The following is a 16,932-nucleotide window of genomic DNA, read 5'->3' on the forward strand; positions in this document are numbered from 1 at the left end:
AGAAGGATGAAAACGGTTAACTTCCTACAAGGCAATATTCAAGGCAACTAATGCTGGAAACCCTTTCCAGACTGGGGATCACAAGTGTAAATAAAAAAATAAATAAACTAGAGATCCCTGTAAAAACTTGGAAAGAAGCTTGATTAAGCGATGAATGTCTTTGTTTTACATTATTAGTTATTCTTAGAACCGAAGTGGTTTCAATAGAGAACAGTCGCAAAGAAAACAGGATTTTACTGTTATCTTAATATCAGGATTCAGGACAAATTAGTAGCAGACAGCACTGTTGGTAGCATCTCATTTAAGGGAATAGCTTGGCTAACTGTAAAAAAGCAGTCTCTGTGTATGAGAGAATGTATATATCGTAGGATATATAAGGATTATTATAATTTTTGAGAAAACTTTTTGAGAAAATGTAAGTATTTTAAGTGCGGCTTATAGTTTGAAAAATACAGTAAGTATACTTCTGTCTCATCATCTTCCACCTATGCTGACGTGTTATAAATCCATCCATCCATTTTCTAACACGTCTATCCCTATTGGAGTGGTGAGGGGTGCTGGTGCCTATCTCCAGCTGTCAATGGGCGAGAGGTTGGGTACAACCTGGACAGGTAGCCAGTCTATCACAGGGCGACAGAGACAGACAGGACAAACAACCATTCTCGCACCTAAGGAGAATTTAGAGACCTAACAGTCGTGTTTTTGCACTGTGGGAGGAAGCTGGATTACCTGGAGAGAACCCACGCATGCACAGGTAGAACAGTGCTACCCACTGGACCACTGTGTCGTCATAAATCCTGTCATGTCCAAATGTGAGGAAATGAGGGAGGTTTGGTTGGACATCATGTACAGTCACATCTTCTGAAGTATGTATGCTGTTTTTAATGTGCTTCGTTCTAAATAGTACGTGTGTAATGAGCTGAGTGGTTTGGTAATCCAGGTTCAACTGTGTCAGCACAGGGTGCTGGTACATCTGAAAAATACATGTGAATGTTGTAAGAAAATGTTTCTTCCTGTCACTCATTTCTGAAGGTGAAAGTATATTCCTTATGCATAGAGTGAAATATTTATATTTATTTATTGTAATCTTGATAGCTATGGCTTGCGCCTCACAGAGAAGTCTTGAGAGGATTCTCAAACGAAATGAATTCAAACATTTAGGGGAGCCTCACAAGGACCGAGGCTGGAGTCAGCGCAGCAAGAGCCGCCACGCACAGACCAATCTAACACACAGACTGCAACTGCTGCAAGTCATACCTGTACCAGGGACTGGACTGCTCGGTGGTCCAAAGTCCTCCCTTCAGAGTTTGTTTTTTTTTTTTTTTTTTGAGATCAAGGTCCCAGAGTCTGGAGGAAGAGAGGAGAGGCACAGCATCCATGTTGCTTGAGGTCCAGAGTGAAGTTTCCACAGTCTGTGATGATTCAGGATGCCATGTCATCTGCTGGTTCTGGTCCACTGGGTTTTCTGAGGTCCACAGTCAATGCAGCCGTCTACCAGGACGCTTTAGAGCACTTCATGCTTTCTTAAGCTGACAAACTTTATACAGACTTTATTTTCCAGCAGGACTTGGTACTGGTCCACACAGCCAAAGGTACCTAAAAGCTGGTTCAATGACCACGGTGTTCCTGTTCTCACCTGACCTGAAGCCCATAGAAAACCTATTGAGTATTGTCAAGAGGAAGATGAAATTAACAGACTACACAAGCCTGACATTTCCGTTTCAAATGTCCTATTTTAACAAACAAACAAAAATGATCATATTTGATGTTCTAATAATTTTTTATATGAAATAAAGGCTTGTTATATTTTACTATATATGTAATGAATCTATATAATGCAACTTTTACTTTCTGATAGTAAGATACAAGAAATATTGGATCTTTTCACAATATTAACATTTTTTGAGATATTCCTGTATGTTATTTTTCGTCTTGTATCACAGTCTAATCATGTTAATGATTAGCTCTGATCTTTCAGAGAGCAAGTCATACTATCAGGTTGTTTCAAGCCTGCTGAGCTGAGCATGGCGCTGCAACATTTAAGCCGTGTTTATCTGTAACGGTAACGCACATATGCAGCAAACATGGGAGAGCTGCAGCACTCACAAGGTGGGAATATTTCAACAAATCCTAAAGAAAATCTCTGCTAGCCTTTTAATGACCTGTTCAGTTTGTTTGCCACAGTGTCAAATGTATAGGAAGGCAAAATGCTATGAGACGGTATCATGTCTTCCTACACCATTAAAGCAAAAAGGCAGATTCATAATAGTGTGCCGGCGTTATTAGCTTAACTCTGTTTATGATGGCGGTAGAAAGCTCAAAGGGATCAAACAATGCTGGTATTCAGCCTTACTGTTATCTGCTGAAACTCTCACCCTCCCTGAATGAAATCAGGCACGTGTCAGAAAACACTTATTTAAAATGCTGTCTGCAGCATCTGTGCTAACTCTGACTTCACTTTAAACATCCCACTGACATGGAAAATGTCTAAATCAGTTTTCATGTTTATCCTATTTTTATTTCCTCATTTTTTTTGTGTTGATATAAAAGTGTTTACATAAGAGTTGCGTGACTCCCAGCCAGCCTTTACATACAGGTCCTGGTAATAATCCATAACTCATGTTGCAGTTTGTCACATGCAATGTTTTTCCACTCTATTTTTAACAACGCTTTGAACGATCATGTTCCCTTATCGCTGAGCTACACTCAGAAGTTATTTTTTCCAGGAAAGAGGGAAGCCAATATTTACCCAAAACATCTTCAGTACTCACAGGGTCAGAACCACATAATGGAGTGTGTTTTTTTTTTTTTATGGAGCTCTAGAAAAATGGAAAATGAAACCGTTAAATGCTGCTTCTGTTTATTTTAGCAAACATTCAATACAGCAACCTAAGTCAAACTGAAATATGAGTATTTTTGGGTTTTCCAGGTTTTCCTCTTGATAAAGCTGTGGAATATGTGAAGCTCAGGAATCCAATGCTCATCAATGATCTCAACATGCAGTATTTCATTCAAGACAGGTAAGACGGGCTCAAAATCAGTGATCTTCATATGTTTAGTTGCTAAATGTGTGTATTTGAACCAGGCTTACAGTGTTTTACTGGATTACAGTGATAGCTAGCTCAGTGTGGCCACCAGATGTGTGTATATCTATCTATCTATCTCTATCTATCTACCTCTCTATCTATCCATCTCTGCCCCCTCCTCCAGGCTAAGTGTCGTTTGTTTATCTTAAATGCCTCGATCTTTGAATGCAACATAAACCAGTAAATTTCCCATCTAGGAGAAAACCTCCTGGTCAACGTAAGCTAACGTTAGCTGTTATTAGCTTGACGCACACTATGGTACCAGATTACTTACCTGTGCCCCTCCTTAGAGCTGCATCACGCAGCGCTCATGTTACAGACATTGGTTCTTCTTTTTTTTTAATTTACCCCGTAGTCTTGGTAACTCAATGCATCACCACACAAATGTACTATATTATGGTATGATTGTCATGACTGTATTTTTATGACAGGAGGGAAGTGTATCGGATCCTTCAAGAAGAGGGCATCGATCTGCCTCGTTACGCCGTGTTAAACCGAGACCCTGACAATCCTGAAGGTGAGAATTGTATTTTAAAAAGAAAATCCCCGTTTCAGTGTCCATTGAACATGAAATAGTCCCAGCATAAAATCTAATAAAGCTTCTTGCGTGTATAAATCAAGAAGAGAACTATGGCGAAAGCAGTAAGGCTCCACTTGTGAAAGTAAAATCTGTTGGGCTCTTTTTGGCATTAAAACAACTATTCTTATTGCCACATTGCCAGATAGGAGAAGCTCAAAAAATAAATAAAAAGAACAGCCCTTTAAGTAAAAAAAAACTTAATAACAACTTGTCTAACGATTCACCAGATAGATTCTCAAGGCACCTTATTTAACATAAATTAGTTTTGTCTAAAAAAAACTCCAGCCTACAAGTCGTCACTGTTTCAACTAAAATGGATGTTTGCTGCTTACCAATAAAAATACACCATACTGTATAAAAAAAAATCATTAACAGATGTTGTAGCTAAATATGAATTAACTTCTTTCTAAGACTAATACGTTAGCATGGGTTATAACTTTCCATTCTGTTAGTTTCTGTCATGCATGCATTCCTGGTGCGCTGCTTTTAACTCTCCAGCTTGCCTTGTGCAGAGTGCAACCTGGTGGAGGGGGAGGACCATGTCGAGGTTAGCGGGGAGGTGTTCCCTAAACCCTTTGTGGAGAAACCGGTGTGCGCAGAGGACCACAATGTCTACATCTACTACCCGACATCTGCCGGAGGAGGCAGCCAGAGGCTCTTCAGAAAGGTAGCTGCTTTCAGGAAAAGAAGACAACGGAGCTAGCTAACAACTTTAGCGTTGTTAGCTAGCTCCGGTATTCTAATAGTCTGTCTATATTTCATTTTTTTTCTCCTGATTATTCAATATAATGAAACGAAAGTAGCTGAGACTTGTTCTGTTTTAATGTTAACAAGTGTGGACCAGACAGTCTGATGAAAAGCAGGGCAACTCAAGAACTGCTTCCTGTCTTACTTCAAAATAAGAGTCTTAAACATAGAGGGTGTGACGGTTAAAGCACTCCCCTTCATAACCAGGAATAATATAAGCAGCTTAGCTTTACCTTTCCAGATGAAGCCGCATTTTAACAGCTACCAGATGAGGCTTCCTGTGGTGTTTTATTATCACGAGTTCTTCTCATATGCTCTGTTACACTTTTGTATTATCAACCCAATAAACTTACAGGAAACTCCATTTGGGGTTCTCTGCTTTTTGATGAAACTCTCTTTATCGCCTTGTTTGCTTTAGATCGGGAGTCGCAGCAGCGTGTACTCCCCAGAAAGCAATGTGCGAAAAACTGGATCCTACATCTATGAGGAGTTCATGCCCACAGATGGCACCGATGTTAAGGTACTGTGGACGTTCCTCTGCCTTTTTAATTGCTGTACAGTGTTAGATCCACTACATTTATTCTCTGTCCTCAACATCAAATCCGCATCTGTCAGCTGTTAAGGATTAAAATAGCATCTCAGATATTTAAAGTGATTCTCTCGCCTCGTGGTTTCCCTGCTGGTCTCAGGTTTACACCGTGGGCCCGGACTACGCCCACGCCGAGGCCAGGAAGTCTCCGGCCCTCGACGGTAAGGTGGAGAGAGACAGCGAGGGCAAGGAGATCCGTTACCCCGTCATGCTGACCGCCATGGAGAAACTGGTGGCTCGCAAGGTCTGCCTTGCCTTCAAGGTACCTGGAAATGATTTCTCACTTTGTTACAACCCTTTAAAGTGGGGGTGTCCAGTGTGTGACCCGGGGGCCATTTGTGGCCCCTGTGCTGATTTTGTCCAACAGAATTTTAAGAAAGATTTGGTTGATCAGATGGAAACTTTTTATTTTTAATTAGTGTAAATTTATCATAGACAAGTTAAAATCTTACAATAGCATTTTTAATTGAATGTTCGGTACAACACTAAACATTTGTCTTTTAATAAGCATACTTTTTACATTTGCTTTAATTTCATAAATAGGGCGACTTTTACTCAAATGCAGATTTTGATGCCTTTAAAATCTGATTGGAATTCATTTAATAAAATAGGCTAAATAAAGTTTAATATCTTTTCTTAAAATTATGATATTTTGTTGGGCAGTGTTAGTATTTTTGGTTCTGTTTATTTTTATTCATTTTCTGGCCCTGGAGCGCTTTCGATTGAACGATTTTGGTCCAATAGTCGAAAAGTTTGGACACAGCTGCTTTAAACATTTGTCTTTTAATAAGCATACTTTTTACATTTGCTTTAATTTCATAGTATAAATAGGGCGACTTTTACTCCGGTTCTGCCGGAGGTTTTCCCTTCCCGTTAATGGGTGGTTTTTCTTCCCACTGTCGCTTCATGCTTGCTCAGTATGAGGGATTGCAGCAAAGCCATTTACAATGCAGATGACTCTCCCTGTGGCTCTACGCTTCCCCAGGAGTGAATGCTGCTTGTCGGGACTTTGATGCAATCAACTGGTTTCCTTATATAGGACATTTTTGACCAATCTGTATAATCTGACCCAATCTGTATAATATGATTGAACTTGACTTTGTAAAGTGCCTTGAGATGACATGTTTCATGATTTGGCGCTATATAAATAAAATTGAATTGAATTGAATTAAAGTGAAATCTTAGTGGCACAAGTTGTAACACTTTTTTTTTTTTTTTTTTTGTAAAGACAGCACTTTCTGTGAACCTTTTTCTGGGCAGCAGCCAATCTCAGTGAGTGCAGCTTCATCTGGGGCCTCATTTATTAAGCTTGCATATGTAGAAAATGGGGCCTGAAACTTGCGTTCATCACTTTGGTGGACGCATTGGTCCTGCCGGAGGACCTAACAAACGGAGAATTAGAAGGGAATGCAGTTTCACGGATCACAGATTTTTTGGCCAATGACGATGACTGGCGAATATGCAGCTTTAAACTCCAAGCGTTGCATTCTGAGTAGGGGTGGGCGATATGAAGAAAATCTAATATCACCATATCTTTGGGCTAAATCGCGATACACGATATATGAACAACAAATGTTTTTAGCCAAATAGTGCCTAAAGTTGCATTGGCATATCTCATATTGACGTGTCAAATTTCTTTTAGTTTTTTTGTTTGAAAGATTTATTATAAACGCTTGTCAGAAGTCAATAGTTGATGTACAGATGAGCGTGATCTTTTCTTTTTTTAAAGCAAACGGTGTGTGGGTTTGATCTGCTGCGAGCCAACGGCCATTCCTATGTGTGCGACGTGAACGGCTTCAGCTTTGTGAAAAACTCCATGAAGTACTACGATGACTGTGCCAAAGTCCTGGGGTAGGTGACGGTTTATTGAATTATGACTCGCATCAAGTAATAAAAGAAGACTGAACAAACTGAACATGTTCCCACAAGAAGCGATCTGGGGTGATCTGCAGCTCTGCCTGGTCTGTGTGTGTCTTCATCTTGCAGTGCGCCGTTTGAAACTGTCCCATCAGCATGCATTACTGAACAAACAAAGACGTATAATAAGCATTGTGTAAGCAGCAAGCTGCATCATAATAAAACAACATCTGCCATTGTTCTTCTTAGTGAAAGTGACTGTCTGAGGGATTTTATTCTCAAGGCCTTCTGAGTGTCAGACCCTACAGTTATTAGAAATCTTTGCTCTGCTTGCTGTGTTTTTATTATTTTTATTACAGTTTTCTGCTGCTTGGTGTAATTGTGAAGCGCTCTGGTCAGCAGTTGTATTTAAATGTGCTATGTGAATAAATTTGACGTGGGCATTGTGACCAGGAACATGGTGATGAGAGAGTTGGCCCCCCAGCTGCACATCCCCTGGTCCATCCCCATGGAGGCTGAAGACATCCCCATCGTCCCGACAACCTCAGGAACCATGTATGCATGCTACACAAAACACTGCAAAACCGGTGGCCAGCATCCTCTGATGCGTATAATTTAATCTTAACTAAGTGTCTTGAATCGCTTCGAGAAACATCAAAATCTCCTCTCTCATGTTAGAGGGGCTGATGTCTCATTAGTGTGCAATTATCCCATCTTGCTTCCACTTTCAGAAGATGAGCGAAACAGTCCTGGAGATGTTTAAAAGCATGGCACATTATTTTAAAACGATTACTTTCTTTGTCCTTCACAATTGCGTCTCATTTTCGTTAATCTGATGCATAAAATCGTCTTTTTAAGGCCGTAGTTGGACTTAAATGGAAAACGTACATATTTTTCCCCTGCTGTTAATTTTACAGACAATAATTCAGATTTGACAAATGGTCTAAAATAATATCACCTTTTTTAAAAATGTCTAAGATCGACATAACACAATCTTAGATTCACATAATATTTTATGTGACCTTTCCTGACCTTACTACTGACCTTACTACAAAATGTTTTGTGACATATTGTCTTTTTCTCCCCCTCTGTTTTGTAAGGATGGAGCTGCGCTGTGTTATTGCCATCATTCGTCATGGAGACCGAACACCAAAGCAGAAGATGAAGATGGAGGTCCGCCACCCTCTGTAAGTCTGTTTCTTTCCAACTTAAGAGCTCTGTTTTTTTTCTAATAGTTAGGCCCTGTGTTCAGTTTGTTGTTAAATGTCCTCTTGAGACTATGCTCTATAATTTACATAATTGCTCAACATCCGGTTTGAGAAATTTCCACAGAGAAACAGACTGAAGGATTTAGTCAGTTTTACCACAGAAATGTGATATTAGGGTCAGTTTCTGTGGTTCCTACTTTTAATTACTGACACTAACTTGCATTTAATTGAGTAGATATTCATTCTGAAGCTCTTTAAAAAACCAATCTGCGTTCCTTCATCCCAATATTTTGCTTTTCCTATCTTGAACAGCTTCTTTGAGTTGTTTAAGAAGTATGGAGGATACAAGACGGGCAAGCTAAAGCTCAAAAAGCCAAAACAGCTGCAGGTGAGTCAGTCTCTTCTGGCTGATTAGTTCTCTCTTTTTAGTTACATTATTCGTCAATACTTTTATTTAATGTTTTTGGCTTTTTATACACACTTCCTCTCTTGTGAGTCTACACATCCAGTCAAAAGTTTTTTATATACCTTCATCATGAGCATGACTGGCCTTTTGGTGTTTGGCCTTTTTAATGATTTATTTCAACTTTTACCTCTTGCAGGGTGGATGAATCAAACTTTTGATGAAGTTTTAAAAAACAGAATTAGGCTTACAACCGAGAATTATTTTGTAATTACTTTCAGACACACACATCTGAAGATATAAATATGTGGTCAAATGTAGGCATACGCTGACTAATATCGCTTTTTCTGACACATTCAGCATTATTCTGTGTTGATATTTGGCCACTTTTTTTGTTGCAGAATTGGTAGAGTTCACTTGATCTGGTTGTAATAATAACTATTTTTATCATAGTCTATGGTTTTTTAATAGGATTGAGGCTGGAGCCATCCAGTAGCATTGTGGCACTCTCCACTCCTAAATAGTTTTTAAAGCACCTTTGGGGTCCTTGTCTTGGTGAAACAGCGAGGCACGTCTGTAATTCAAAGTCACCTTAAGCAAGTCCACAGCAAAACTTTATTTTCTATCATGTCGAAAGTTTATTAGCAGCGGCAGCTTTTAGGTATTATGCATGCACATGGTGAGTTTCAAACAGCACAGCGAGGAAATTACACGATTTTCACGTTTCTACTTTTGCAATGTAAACAGAGATTGTAATTGGAACGTTGTCATGTAAATGTGTTAACAGGAACAGAAAAAAAAAATCCCATGTTCAGTGTATTGTCATGTAAACAGGGCCTAAGTTTCAACCAAAAAGGTGTTTAGGAGAAGAAGAATTTGGAGCCTGTCCTCTGTCTCCATTATTCCATCTACTGTGATGAACAACAACCCTCTTAACCTAAACTCATAAAAAAAACAATAATAATTGTGGCATGGTCAAATAAGCAATAAATGGCATAATGCCAGAGGCTGGCTAATCACTCCAAAAAAAACTTGTTTTCTCCTCAACTTGCTTATGGAGATTTCACCCAACATAGGTAAAGTTCATGTAATACAGCTAAAAATACAAATACTCCAGTTAATACGTCAAGTTAAGTCCCACAAGATTGTCGGGACGTTTCTCGTCTGCAGCCCTCTTCAAAATCTAAAACATTTTGTCAGATTTAGTTCTGGACTCTATCGAGGCCACTCCAAAACATTTTCCTTTCTGACGCCAATCTTTTGTTGATTTTTAAAGTATGCTTGGGCTGACAGTGATGCTGAGAAGTGAAATTGTTCTTTGTCTTGAGCTTTCTAGCAGACGCCTGAAGGTTTTGGCTGAAAAGTTAATGGTTAATTGATTAACTGGTAACAGAACATCATCCACCTTGATTAAAAACCATGTTTCCATTTTGAAAAAGCAACCCCAGGGCATGATGCTGCCACCACCATGTATGATTGTGAGTATGGCTTTCTTTTAGTGATGTGCTAAAACATACCATTTGCAATTATAGCCTTAAACTTTGGTTGGCTCCATCAGACTGTAACATGTTATCACACAAGAACTTAGGAGATTTTAATCAGGCCTGGTTGTTTTCTGTAGAAGGAAAAAATGTGTCTTGCAACTCTATTACTTAGTCCAAAATATGGAAAGTGCAGGAGAGCAAACAAACTAGTCCTTGTTGGAAATGTCTGGAGCTTCCTGAGTGTTTCGAGCAGACTCCTGGCAACTTCCCTGACCAGTGCGGCTCATCAGTCTATAGCTGCGTCTCCATTGACCATCAAATTGCGCAAATTGTAATTCTGGAAATATATTTGCTTAATAGAAACAGGAAAATGTAGGAGAAAAAAAATATATATATTTTTTTGATAAAACGTTTTTCTGCTAGGATGAGGTGGTTTTCCGGCCGCCTCGAATTGGTGTATTGCGCAAAACTGTAATGGAAAATACTTTTTTCGAATCGCCAGAGTCACGTGATCAACAACCGGATGATGCTACTGGCGGAAAAGACGACAGGAAGTAGTGGGAGGATGATGGTGCAGAATGTTTAGATTCATGAGGAGACGGCGTATTTTTCACATTCGGTCCGTGACGTGGTGTATTACCAACATATTAGATTCAAGATGGCAACGAAATGGTAGCATTTACCAAGATCTTGAAGTGGCCGATGGATGCTGGCGTTTCGTCTAACAGCTGATTGTTGGCACTAGTGCCGTGGCTGAAATGTGAATACATCTCATCTGAGGTTTTACATCAGTTTAACAGTAATTGATGGCTTGTGATTAAAATTATTCATCAAAGTCTTTATTTTTTTACATTACAGAAATGTGCAGTTTTAACAGGATTGTGTACACTTTAGAGAGTTACTGTATATATTTATATGTATGTATACGTGTATACCTACATTTGGATCCAGTTGTTTTTAATACGACTATTGAAGTCGTAGATGAGTTTGTGTTGGATGATGGTCATTTGTCAGAAATCAGATGGAAAATATTACTTGGGTATCCACATTTACAGATTTCAGCATTCTTTCTGTGTTTGTATCAGAGTTCTCCTGTGTTCTCCCATGAGAACATGCTATCTAATCGCAGTCAGGACCTGTGCAGAGGCGATGTTTGTTCTGGGCAGAGAACTCAGAGATAAGTCTTCAGTTACGGACAAAGGCCTCTGTGATTCCAGGAAGTGCTGGATATCGCCCGCCTGCTGCTGCTTGAACTTGGCCAGCACAACGACTGTGAGATCGAGGAGAAGAAATCCAAACTGGAGCAACTCAAGACGGTGCTGGAAATGTGAGTGACGTTTCACCTGAGACCCGGGCTCGCAGCGAAACACACACCATCCATCATCACCCTGCTGTTTTCTGGGAACACGGTTCATTAGACGGCTCTTCCACGTCTGCGGAGCACCATTTAACACGTCAGCAGGGCCCATCCATCTTCTTCATACTCACTACCAAACACGTATTTCACCATGAAAACACCATCCTCTCGTCTTGACTTTAACTGTCTGTTTTTTCTTCTCCTCCCCCTTTGCCCCTTTTTTCTCCGGTCTTCCCATCCGTCCTTGTCTTTCTCCACAAGGGAATCCAGCTTGAATGTGAATCAGTACGCACCCTCTCCCTTCTTACTTCAAAGGACGGGGTTTTATTACCCTCATGTCCTTTCGTCAACATAGACTGAGTGTACAAAGTATTAGGAACAGTGAAACAGTTGCTTTACCAGAGACCAGTTTGGCCAGTCTTGGCAAAAGCTGGATTGAGTTTAGATTCCACCCATTAAATCCCTTTTTTAAGTCTATATAGTTATAATTAGAATAAGGTCAAAGTGTCGTGATAAAATGTGGAGGGCATTCCTAATGTTTTGTACACTTTACTGTACCATTTTCTCTAATCTCCATTTATATTAGGCTTCAATAATTGACTCATACACAGTCAAATGATGATTTCACTGTGTTCCTGTGTGTGTAGACCAGTGTGTTTTTAGTCGTTAATGTGCATGCTGTCCTCACCACACATCAGCTGGACTCTAAATCTCCTAATGCGCTCTTCTTCCTGCCTATTATCTGCCTTCATACTGGTTTTGGTCTTCCATTGCTGGGCTTCTTATAGGCTCAAAATGTGGCAATGAATTTGGATTGAATGCCCGGTTTCAAAGAAATTAAAGAAAGTAGCATGAAGTCAATGATAATTTCTAAACTATTTAAAAACCATGAATTTGTTCTCCTCTCCGTCACTTTCATGTGCAGCTTTGGGGTCCATCACATTGAGTAGTAAGTGGTTGTAACATAAAAATGAGGAAGAGTCACCGGGATGTAAATACTTCTGCAAGGCACTGTGATATATGCATGTTCTTTTATGTAAATTACTGATGGAGGGGGGCATCCAATTCTCAAAGGCCAAAGTGTTGGTGAGACACGGTCCCTGTTCAGCATCTACATATTTCCTGGCTGACCAGGAAATATGTAGACCAGCTTAATGAGTTAGTGAAGGGTGCCAGAATCTGTCCTTAGCGATCAGATCAAATCATGCCACAGAATAGGGATTTAAGCTGAGCAACCAACAAGTCTGCAGATGTTTAACGGAACACGTTGGTTAAATTGTGAGAGAACAAGATGTCTGAGAATCAGCTGTGTGTCCGGGGATGGCTTGTGTTCAGACTGCTAAACTAATGCAGACATTGGCGTCTCAGGCCACCTCTGCAGAAGCTCTGAAGAAAAGCATCCTCAGTGCATCTTTACTGCCATCAGACCTGTATTTAGCGCTGTCTGGGTGAGTTTAGATCACTCAGGATGCACGTTAGTGGCAGGGGTTAATGAGGCAGTATTAGGACATATTTAACCTTTACATTAAAGCAAGTCGTAAACCACAAGAAAAACACTGGAAGAGGAGCAACTCAAGCCTCCCCACAAAGAGAGCCTTGAGTTAAAGAAGCAGTTTTTTCATTTATGAAGCAAACGGGTACTGGATGGTTGTCAAGAAATGACTGAAAGTTAGTTCTGTCTATAAATGGCAGCGAGCTCCAGCAGAAATAAACACATTTCCGCATAAAAAAAACATCCATATGACTTAATTAAACAGAAATGCTCTCCTGAACTTGATTCCTCTCTGATTCACTGAAATGGTTTTAGGGGCAACTTAACGAAAAACAATAACTGCATGGGTCCCCTTTGTGCCAGTTGTCTCTGCATCAGAGGCCATTAGTGACCTGATGTAATAAAAAGGCAAACTGCTCACACTGGCAGATCCTGATAGGCACGTTTTCACCAGCACACCTTTAGTGCCATTTCCTCTGCGCTCCTTTTGACTTTCTATCCAACATCTCGTTCACAAAATCTGGAGCTAATTTATTTATCTGTTCCAAGGTTGTTGGAGATTAAACGCCACAGTAGATTCCTGTTAAAAGGTGTCCCTTAGTTACAATGTAGTGCACATCTAAGTTGGCTGATTCACTTGTGTTCGAGATCGCACTTCTAATCTTCTTTACCTTTTTTTTCCTTACAAAAATCCCATTTTTCCATTAAAACCCAGCTTTATCTTTTGGCCTGCAGCGTTCTGAGATCCCTGCCCAGCTGCCTGACCTCTTAGCCAACACCAAGTAGTCCTCCAGCAGAACGTGCTAGAGTCTTAATACAAGCTTAACTCGGTTTGACTCACTGAGGCCACGACTGCAGTTCAGCTGGATCTACTTGGCCACAAATGTTTAACTCTGAAAGACCCAATGAGTAACTGAATTCCCATTAAACCAGCTGCTAATACCGGTGTTAGCCCTGCGTACCATCGGCTTGTTACATCTGCTCCTTTTATTGTTTTAAGCTTGTTTTGTAAGAAACCTGGAATGGAGCCTAGACGTGTGTTTAGTGTTGCACATTTAAACAAAGCTTGTAAAGCCTCTCCTCTCTGCGGGCAAAGCCAACGTTCTGCTCTGTTTCATGTTTGTTTCAGGTATGGTCACTTCTCTGGTATCAACAGGAAGGTCCAGCTGACATACCTCCGAAACGGCCAGCCTAAAGCGTCCAGCGAGGAAGAAGGTAGAAAACAAGCTGTTTATTGCTGGGTTTCTGTTGGCTGCATGATAAAGACACATTTTGAATGGACCACTATAAATGTTTTGTCAAAGTTGAAAAAGGATTTTAACCGACTAGTCAGACTTTTCTGTGAACTCAATCTAAATCTCTATAATTAGATAATTAGGTTGTCACCTACAGAACAAAACGTGTCTTTTCATTCGGCGTTTTTGCTGTGAATCATAGTTTAATGGTGAGTTAGTGGTCCGAGCAGGGCGCTTGCACCCTAGGAAGGCTGCGAGTTCCCTGGTTCGAATCCCACAGACTGCCGCTCAGGGTTCCTGAGCAAGACCCTTTGCCCAAACTGTTCCCTGAGGGGCGGGTCTAATGCAGAGGACATATTTCATGTACAAAATGAATATGACAGAGGAGGATGATTGCTATTTATTGCTCTGTCGCCTACTTGCTGAAAAGGCAACTTTTCATTTTGTATTTTTGTTTTTTTCTCTTTTTGGTTACAAAGTCCTTCTTCAAAAGTGTTTATTTGTGTCCAGCCGCAACAAAATTTTGGAGCTGTAAGTGAGGGAAGATTTCAGGGAAATTTGGCAACAGTAAAACTAATAAATCAGGTGTGTGAGGGAGGACCAGGGCAGGTTGAAATGCTCAGTGTTCACTTTTTAAAGGGATCATTTTTGAGCCAAACTGTTATGAGAACCATATAGTCCGGGCTCTGCGTCTTTTGTACGACCTTACTATTCTTCCTGATGGGCTGCTGCGCTAACCTGACCCTAGCCAAATGTATTTTGCTATGCTTAGCTCCACTCATCCATCTGGGACAGATCCACAGGAATGGCGTTTCAGAAGGCTGGGCCTAATCAAAAATCCTTGCATATGATTGGATAAGCCACTTGTCTGTCATCTTTATCGAGGTGCTATTTCAACCACTCACACCAAAGCTAACCCGTGACGCTGATGAGAGCGACGCAGGAAAAAAAAAACTTGCCAAATCCGGTCGGGAGAAGGGCGAAAACATCGTTTCCACCAACAAAAGCCTTCAGAGGCGTTCTCTGATGTTCTTTTAATGAAACAATATTAGGTAGATTGGACAACACGGACGAAATAGCAGCATCAATGTTAACGCTTGCTTCCTCGACGAGCCGCCATTGCTATCAAAACAGTCTCACGGTTGCTTCTCTACTATGTTACATCTATGAAACTCCAGCCCTGCGTCCTGATTGGCTGGACAATAAAATTGGTTGGAGAAATCACTTTCTATGGAAGATGGATGTAAGTGAAGCTAGGCGGAGCTAAGCAAAACGAAATTCATCTGGCTCGTCAGGTTACTGCAGCACCACAATAAATGATACTTATAATAAGTCCAGTCTTACCTGGAAGCTCCTGCCATGAACAAGCAGTTCAAGCTGTGACATCACCATCATTAAAGTTAACACTAGAACGGAGGTGAAGGGGGGGGGGGGGGGGGGGGTTGTTATCGCTGGGCACTTGCATAGAGCCAGTTAATTGGGGAACTTCAAACAGCAATTAAAGCAGATTTGTACCAGTCCAAGTTCAGAAGATGCTCATTGCCATTTTTACCATTTTGCTTTAGTTTGCCAATAAAGTTAATTTATTTCTCCAACTCAGTTCATTAAGGAAAACACAGTCTCTAGATTAACACTGAAAATGTTTTAAAGCTCTTATGTTATGTCTCTTAGAAATGCATATTCTAATTTATTGTATATGATGGTATGATTAAAAACCAACCCCTCACTTCAGGGAATCATGTTGATCAAATTAACTGGTAATGTTATTTAAAGGAGAGCTGCTGCATCAGCATAAAGCAGACATCCTTCAGAGCCATGTTATGAGTGATACTGTTTGTATTAATGATGATAATACATTGTATTTACAAGTGTCTTTGCATCTCATGGTGGTAAGGCGGCAGATAAAACAGAGAGGAGGAGGCTGTTGGTGGGGAAGGAGAGCCGTAGGTCAGATAAATATGGAGGGGCGAGATTGTGAACGACTTTAAAAGCAAGTAGAAGATTTATGAAGATGACGCGCGATTTAAGCGGGAGCCAGAGAGGCTGCTGCAGAACTGGAGAGATGTGACGCACTCAGGAACATGTTGATGCGCTCAAGGCAGCTCCATGCAACTTCATTACGTTGTCAGGTGATGCCGTGAAAAGGTTTTGCTAAACAACGATCATTTTCTAAGACGAAGCTTTCTGCTGCTGCTCCTTGCAGACTGTAAGAAGGACGGCCCGTCTCTGCTGCTGGTGCTGAAGTGGGGCGGCGAGCTGACGCCTGCTGGCCGGGTCCAGGCCGAGGAGCTGGGCCGGGCCTTCCGCTGCATGTACCCTGGAGGTCAAGGTAGCGAACAGACACACTTCATGTGCCGTCACACAGAAAAGGCCTCTTTTCTTGATAACTGTGTGTGTGGATCAAGTCCTCTGACCTGTGTGAAACGCTTCTCAAAATAATAGTTATTAGAGGTATACAAGTCGAGATCAGAGGATTTTTACCTACAGCTGCACATTCAGGTACAGCTGGGACTCTGGGTTGTTTCAATATCAAACCAACTATAAAGTGATTTAAACATGTTCTGTTCTCCAAAATGGCCACTATATTATTTAATATTTTTAATTCAATATTCAATATTATTTATTTCTAAACCTTAACGTTGAGAGTTTTCATTGTGACAACACTTTCCACCTTTTTTAAGCTTTAGAACACAACATCGAATTATTTTAAAAATTGAAAAAGATTTTTGTTTACTGCTGACTCAACTAAAAAGAAAATCATGTTGTTGTTTTTTTGTGTAGTGCTGCACTGAAAGGCAATTTTTATGCTGAGCTGACCAAAACAATACTGTCACAGTAGGGCTGGGCAATATATCAAGATTTTTAAAATATTGATATATATATTTTTTAAATAT

General features: G+C 40.4%; 1 protein-coding gene across 16 annotated transcripts in view; it reads left to right on the plus strand.

The window, feature by feature from the left end:
* Positions 1–16,932, plus strand: part of ppip5k1b (diphosphoinositol pentakisphosphate kinase 1b) — a 75,232-nt gene that overhangs the window by 13,673 nt on the left and 44,627 nt on the right. For 14 of the 16 annotated variants that reach the window (XM_036146917.1, XM_036146958.1, XM_036146916.1 and 11 more), the window contains exons 4-16: positions 2,930–3,020; positions 3,518–3,603; positions 4,179–4,333; positions 4,832–4,933; positions 5,103–5,264; positions 6,732–6,853; positions 7,313–7,414; positions 7,960–8,046; positions 8,380–8,455; positions 11,172–11,281; positions 11,573–11,596; positions 13,933–14,018; positions 16,242–16,367. In XM_036146917.1, coding sequence (XP_036002810.1) covers positions 2,930–3,020; positions 3,518–3,603; positions 4,179–4,333; positions 4,832–4,933; positions 5,103–5,264; positions 6,732–6,853; positions 7,313–7,414; positions 7,960–8,046; positions 8,380–8,455; positions 11,172–11,281; positions 11,573–11,596; positions 13,933–14,018; positions 16,242–16,367 — 1,329 coding nt within the window. The remainder of the gene's footprint in view (positions 1–2,929; positions 3,021–3,517; positions 3,604–4,178; positions 4,334–4,831; positions 4,934–5,102; positions 5,265–6,731; positions 6,854–7,312; positions 7,415–7,959; positions 8,047–8,379; positions 8,456–11,171; positions 11,282–11,572; positions 11,597–13,932; positions 14,019–16,241; positions 16,368–16,932) is intronic. The other 2 variants (XM_036146926.1, XM_036146930.1) reach the window with 1 other exon arrangement.

This window comes from Fundulus heteroclitus, chromosome 2, assembly GCF_011125445.2.
Source record: "Fundulus heteroclitus isolate FHET01 chromosome 2, MU-UCD_Fhet_4.1, whole genome shotgun sequence".
Lineage (NCBI taxonomy): Eukaryota > Metazoa > Chordata > Actinopteri > Cyprinodontiformes > Fundulidae > Fundulus > Fundulus heteroclitus.